General features: G+C 30.3%; 2 protein-coding genes across 2 annotated transcripts; one reads left to right on the top strand and one right to left on the bottom strand.

The window, feature by feature from the left end:
* Positions 1–1,187: 1,187 nt before the first annotated feature.
* Positions 1,188–1,814, top strand: LOC123226118. The gene is made up of 2 exons (XM_044650606.1): positions 1,188–1,490; positions 1,598–1,814. The coding sequence occupies exons 1-2, from the start codon at positions 1,240–1,242 to the stop codon at positions 1,698–1,700; spliced, it is 354 nt and encodes a 117-aa protein (XP_044506541.1). The 5' UTR covers positions 1,188–1,239; the 3' UTR covers positions 1,701–1,814.
* Positions 1,815–3,197: 1,383 nt separating this feature from the next.
* LOC123226309 (zinc finger protein 3-like) lies at positions 3,198–3,965 on the bottom strand. Its single transcript, XM_044650823.1, has one exon. The coding sequence runs from the start codon at positions 3,963–3,965 to the stop codon at positions 3,198–3,200; it is 768 nt and encodes a 255-aa protein (XP_044506758.1).
* Positions 3,966–7,087: the final 3,122 nt, after the last annotated feature.

Below are 7,087 nucleotides of genomic sequence, written 5' to 3'. Positions count from 1 at the left end.
CAAAAAGGCAAATTTATGAGATGAAGTATCATTTCATTAAATTAAAACAATCTTCAAAGATTAGGTCGGATGAAAAAACAAGATACATAAAATTTGCAATATCTTGAATGAAGCATTTACGATGAGGTAACACTAGGAGAAAAAGGATGTTAAATACATCGAACAAAGTTTAACAAATATGCAAACTTATTAATTTTAATTTGCCTTCGTCAAACCCTAAACTCCAAATTGCATGAGATCAACTAACAAAATTCATAGTGGATACAAATTCTTCCATTTCATAATCTATTTTATTTTGTGAAATGATTATGATGGCCTTTTATTCACATCAAGACATGTTAGAGAAAATACGGGCTTAACTTTTTTTTTTTTTTTTTGCTATATGCATTCAATATATCAGGCCAAATGACTCTTTTCCACTCAAGGTTTAGTGTAAACATAATTTTTCATCCGTTAATTATCAAAAATTTAAATACTCATTATTCTGTTAAATTTCATCGTTATTGTTAGAAATAAAATTATCATTTAAGAAAAATATTTTAAAAACTAAAAATTTATCACATTTCCATCTCCAGGTTTAAAAACTAACAAAATCACCCCCACCAAAAATTAGAAAAACTTACATTCCCTCTAAAGTTTTTGCAACAACTGTTGGCGGTCAAAGATGATGGCGACAACTACATTCTCTCTCCCTCTCAGCTTCTCTCTCAACCGCGGTTCATTTTCAACCATCATCAACTACCTTCTCCTCTCATCGATGACACAATGAAGAGATCGAGATCTGAGTCTCTTCGTCGAGAGAGAAGTTGGGAGAGAGGGAGAATGCCATTGTCACCTTCACCTCTGGGCACCAACAACTGTTACAAAAACCCATGAGGTAATGTAAGTTTTTCAAAATTTTAATAGGGTTGATGTTAGTTTTTAAACTTGGAGGGTGAAAATGTGATAAATATTTTGTTTTTTAAAATATTTTTTCTTAAATAACAATTTTACTTTTAACAGTAACAGTAAAATTTAACAAAAATATAGGTATTTGAATTTTCAATAGTTAATAAATGAAAAATTGTGTTTATACTAAACCTTGGGTGGGAAATAGTCATTTGACCAATATACTATTATTACAACGTGATGGAGTCATAATTTTGTAAACTTGTGGATAATATGATCAAAATTTTAGAATATTTAATATGAATAAGTGTATGTACCTTCGAACCACAGAAACATTATCTCATCTTTCTCATGGCATTTTCCATATCTTCGACTTCACCTTTTCCTCGTGCAAACCCTCCCAACCCTAGAACCCAGAAACGAAATTCTCATATTATCAAGTGTGAATCAAAAGAGGAATCAGAATCGCTAGCAAGAAGATCAAAACTTGAGATAGGATCTCCTGTCATTGTCATCGAAGCACCGAGAATGGTTAAAACGGCAGCATCAATGCCATGCCTGAGAGTTAATTCTGGCTTAATCAAGCCTGGTGACGTGGGAAGGTAGGGTTTATTTTTGAATCTTTGTGGGAAGAAATTAGGGATTTTCTGTGAATGTTAGGTGAATATTTGCAAGCTTCTGGGATGGTAATTGGTGAAGTTTTGTGCAGAATCGTTTCAAGGAAGCCTAAGGATTTATGGGCAGTTCGTCTAAGCATTGGGACCTATCTCATTGATGGGAAATATTTCAAGGCCTTGGAGCTTGATGAGTAATCGGAGACAGCCATGAGTTTGTATAAGAACACCATTTTCATCAACATATATAAGATTTTTCTGTGATAACTGTAAAATTACTTGGTTTTAATAACGTATCTTTTATCCTTTAAATTACCTTTTCACTAACCAAATTCAAATCTTAAGAAATTAGTAAAATTGATGAAATATTACAAGTTTCTGTTATTTTTATAAAACCCTAATTTAATTAGTATAATAATTATAAATTTAATCACTATGTTTCGAATTTACTTATCTAACCAATACGAAAATCTAATTTAAAAAAAAAAAGGCATATCACTAGACCCATTGGCGCCTTGAAAAAATTGCAATACAAAACCCAAACCAGATATTTTGTTTGATAAAACAATCAGCAAGAACGTAATTCTATATTTTAAAATGAGTGTTTCCTCTATTTCTTTGTCAAAAAGAATTCCTAAACTTTGATTTTCTTGTTCAAGTTTCAATCCAGATTTTCATTATAAACAAAGTTGAATTTATCCTAATTCTATACCATATATAAGAAAAAAATTTCATTGATAACAAATTTAGCATATAATGTTTTTAGAATGTTATGAAATCACACAAAAATATTTCTAAATATATTAAATAAAAATATTGGCAGATGAATATAATAAAAAATCTTAATGTTTATTACTTTTGTTGCCTATATGCCTGCTGGCATGGCTGATCTTTTACAGGAAACTACTAATTCTAATGGAAGATTGATATGGAAGGAAGCTTTATAAACTAACCAAGTATTGAAACGAAATATTATATTCAGTCGAATCAACTTGTGCTCTAATTTGTCAATTAGTATATTTAGTACTCAAATAAACCATAAGATTTTGTCATTGCCATTAGAGATGGCAACGGAACGGTAGAAACTGAATATCTTAATCTCCGTTTTTGTCCCTTTTCCTAATACAGGGATAATAAGGAATATTGTTCCTTTCTTGCGGGAAAATTTATCTACTATTCCTCTTTTCATTCTTGCGGGAAAAAATTCATTACAGTTTTCTCTTCTAATTTCCACTAAAAAAATAATAAAATATTTATTACATGTAATAATATATTAGTAATAATTCAAAATTTTTAAGATTAATTCAATATGTAAGAGTTTAGAAAGTATATAGGAGAGAAGACAAATCAACAAATAAACTGATCGTGATATATTTATCCCTGTCCATGAGCACATATAACTATCATTAGTTAAAATAACACAAACACATTCAAGGTCAAATTAATTATTGGAAAGGGACCAAAGAGAGTCAAGAATGCAAATAATATACAAAGAACTTAACTGTTATTAATAAAAAATAAAATTAAAATACTTGTAATAATATAAAATATAACAACATATATTACCCTTAAGAGACAAATGAAGTCTTCAAGAATAATGCATCCTGATTGTAATTATTTTGTAATGGAAGAGATACTCACCATTAATGAGAGAGATAAAAATGAAAATATGTGCTTTTAACATAAACAAATCATCTAAAGCTTGAGAGATAAATCAAGTTTAGATGAACGATCGTCCTCATTATCACTTTGTAATGGACTTTTTCCCTTAAGATAGTCTCCACCATTAGGAGGCTTGTTATTTGCTGCAATGCTTAAACCCTTTGCCTGCTGCATCAAACCATGCTGTCTGAGTTTTTCGTAATCTAGCCTTGATGAATTCATCAACAATTGTCCATTGCCACACCGATCACGGAGTGGGATCCACGGAAAGGTGGCGGTGGCTGGCCTTCGAATCATCGGAGAGTGAACACTGACCCCGAGAGGTGATCTATTAGTATATGATCCATAGAGAGGGATTTGATGAGATAAAGTTGAAGAAGGATAATAAGACAAATGATGAGGATGCCCTAAAGCCCCCATGCCCATCTCCTTACGTCGTTTTGCTATTGCACGCTCTTGTTTATGTGCGTTTTGATGTCCCCCCAGGGCCTGCGATGTGGAGAAGTTTTTGTTGCAGAAGTTGCACGAGAAGCCTCTTTGTTTTGGCTGCTTTTTGCTGCTTACTGTTTCATTGGATGATAACAACTCATTGCCTTGAAATGAAGAGCCACCGCTAAACAGCTTCAGTTCAACTTCAGATCCACAAACTGTATCGCCATTATAGCTCATCTTTTTATTAAAGAAAAGATCAAAATCTGATCTGGGTTGCTTTGTTTCTGATGATTCATTGTTATTTGGAGTTTTTTCTGAGTTGACAGAGATCTCTGAAGGTGATAGTTTTCTTGAAATTAGGGTTTCCATGGCAGAGTTTGAGACTGAAAATTGTACAAGACATAGATGTATTTATTGACAATGGCATTTTCCATTATGGAAGGAAATTATGAAATCACAACTCACAAGAGGTTTTTCAAATTTAAAAATTTGTGAACACAAGCCCTCATTTAAATTTTCCTTTGTTTCATTGCCAGTTACTCTTTAATATGGACTGAAAAAGGAAAACACAGTTTTGTTTTCTTGAAATGATAGAATTAAACGGATGCTCCTTCGAATTTCCATTTTAAGAGGAAAAAGTATAGTTGGAACATTTAATTAATTGAATTTAGGATATGTTATGATTCACATTTCATATATAAGATAGTCACAAATGATAGAGATATAACTGACACATCATCATTCCAATGATTTAGGTAATAAATAGTTCACAAACTTGAAGCACGAACCAATAATATATGAATGTATGCTAAATTCATTTAACCAAATCATAATAAATAATATAATAAAGATATAAAACAAAAAAATAAAATTATATACACAACTTTTGTGCATAAATAATGACGTATCACTTTGTGATTGAGTGTTAGTTTATCTTTAATTTTCAACTATTCAATTATATAATGATATATTATTATTTGTGTATATAGTATTACTCAAAATAAAATAATACTCGAGTATATGATGACATAAGATTATTAGTACCTGAATTGATACTCATTATGTATGCATGTATCAACATTCTTTTCTATTAAAAAACGGGTGGATATTGTAATGGGCAAAATAGATGACTAATTAGTTTGTTATGAGCAAATGGGTAGCATAGATGAAGAATGGTTTATGACAAAAAAATAAAGAGTAGTGTTACATGCATAAAAAATGATATGTTATTATATAATTAAGTAATTTTAAATTAGAGATAAAAATAATACTCAATCATATTATGATATGTCATATTATTAGTGATATAGTTTTATTGTTTAAAATAAAATTTTTTGAGTAATATTATATATATATAAATAAATTTTACAAACCTATTCATAGAATCTGATGTGACAACGTGTGATTGAGTAATTTTGAAGTGAGAGATAAAATAAATAACACATCATCTAATCACATATTATCACCCTAGTTTGTATGATAAGTTAGTAAGATTTGCTTATATACATAATTTTATTCTTCTTTTTATTTGTTTTAACAATCAATATATATATATATTTGTGTGTGAAATTAATAAAACTATGTGTATCAACTTTAAGTATATAAATATGTACATACTTACTTGTATTATCATGTGATTAAATGAATTTAAATAATTACATGATAATACATATAGATATATACCCTTTATTACTTTTTTTTTTTTGTGGGTGTACATTTGTTGATGTTTCATGGTAATAACTCCCCTAGTTCTTGCAAATAAAATCTACTTCCTGACAATAATATAGGAAATAGAACCTTTCTATATGTCAATAAAATTACCTTAATAATGCTTCTTCCACCTATAACATGGAAGTCATAAAAGAGATTGATTATTAAAGGGCCAAAGGACTATTTCCCACCCAAGGTATGCTTTTTCTGCAAATTCTCATCCGTTAACTTTGGAAAACCTATTTACCCACTTATAAACTGTTAAAAAAAATGTTAGGTTGACGGATTCAATAGTAAAATCGTCATTTTATCTGTAATATTAAAAATAAACTTAAATTTAATCTCTCAAACCCTAAAAACTAACACTTTCCCCCAACCCAAGTTTTTAAAAACTACATTTTCCTCTCTAGGGTTTTCAAACTTTCGGATTGAATTTTTCGACAACGACCGACAATCTCCAGGTGACGTCTCTTCCTCCCCGGCATCTCCTCTTTTCGACCGTGGTCGTCCGATGCTCCTAAGCGTCGTCATCGACGAAGATGACACCTAGGAGCGTCAGAAGTGTACGACCGAAAGGAAGGGCCATCAGAGAGGGAGAATAGGTGTTTGGAGATCGCCAGTCATTGTTGAAAAATTTGGATTTGAAGTTTGGAAACCCTAGGGGGGAAAATGCAATTTTTAAAAACTTGGGTTAGGGGAAAAGTGTTAGTTTTTAGGGTTTGGGGAAGGGAAATGATATAGCCAACGGACTCAGTTAAGTTTAATGGCACATGGGTGGGTAAATGGTATTTTCAAAGTTAACGAGAGAACTTTAAGAATTCAGCATAGTTTGGGTGGGAAATAGTCTTTTGGCCTTATTAAAGCTATAATTTAATTACCACTCTTTTGGACAGCTTCAAACTTAGTGAAACGGAAACTCAATATTTTACTCAGAAAACTTTGTCCACAATAAAATTTCTAAACGTGTTTGGGAGTGTTTATCGTAAAATTGTCTATGGTTTGGATGAACCGACAATTCAGAAAACCTTTCTTTTCAACTGGTGAAATTGTCTTTGATTTCATATTTTAGATGTGTAATATTGTAAATAAGAGTTATATCTTAATAGGGTTGAACATTTAGTTTGTGATTGTGTAAAAATTTCGAGATAAAAGTAAAATTATATTAAATTAAGTTTGTTTGTTGGTTAATGTGAATATAAAATTGTTGATTATTTTTTTGTGACCCTTCATGATAAGTTATTTAATTAATATCTCCGATTAAATAATAAATAAAAAATAAATGATGAGTAAAACCCATGTTAGGGATGGTAATTTTGATTTGAATTTAGGAATTTTGACTTTAGGGAAGGAGACTCCTCATTAGAACTAAAAAAGTGACGAAAAAAATCTCCGCAATTGAGGATGGAGATACATATATCTTATCCCCGCTCCATCTCATCCTCATCTTCATTCTTATATATTAATATATTTATTTAAAATACAAACATATCTTTATAGTTTTAGAGCATTTATAGTTTTGAAATTTATTTAAATTTTTGTTATGTATATTAAAATAGTTAATATATGATATTTATGATATTTGAGTTTTTAATTTTACTCAGTTTTGCTATTTAATGTATTTGCATTTAAAAAGTGTGAGAAATAGATTTTTTCTCACATATACGGGAAGAAGATTTTTTCCTGTAAAGACAAAAAAGGGATGGGGAGAGGACAAAAATCTTTATCATTCCTATAATGGGGACAATGATAGGAATTGGGATCCTCTCTTCGTGCCTCCCTAT

This window comes from Mangifera indica, chromosome 9 (genome assembly GCF_011075055.1).
Source record: "Mangifera indica cultivar Alphonso chromosome 9, CATAS_Mindica_2.1, whole genome shotgun sequence".
NCBI lineage: Eukaryota > Viridiplantae > Streptophyta > Magnoliopsida > Sapindales > Anacardiaceae > Mangifera > Mangifera indica.
The sequence above is the reverse complement of the archived record's forward strand: the minus strand, read 5'-3'. Positions and strand labels throughout refer to the sequence as shown.

What these genes read in the sequence shown, in the direction of transcription:
- LOC123226309 (XM_044650823.1), bottom strand. Translation starts at nt 3,965, where the DNA reads ATGGAAACCCTAATTTCAAGAAAACTATCACCTTCAGAGATCTCTGTC.
- LOC123226118 (XM_044650606.1), top strand. Translation starts at nt 1,240, where the DNA reads ATGGCATTTTCCATATCTTCGACTTCACCTTTTCCTCGTGCAAACCCT. An exon ending in AAGCCTGGTGACGTGGGAAG is followed by an intron (nt 1,491 to 1,597) that starts GTAGGGTTTATT and finishes AGTTTTGTGCAG; the next exon opens with AATCGTTTCAAGGAAGCCTA.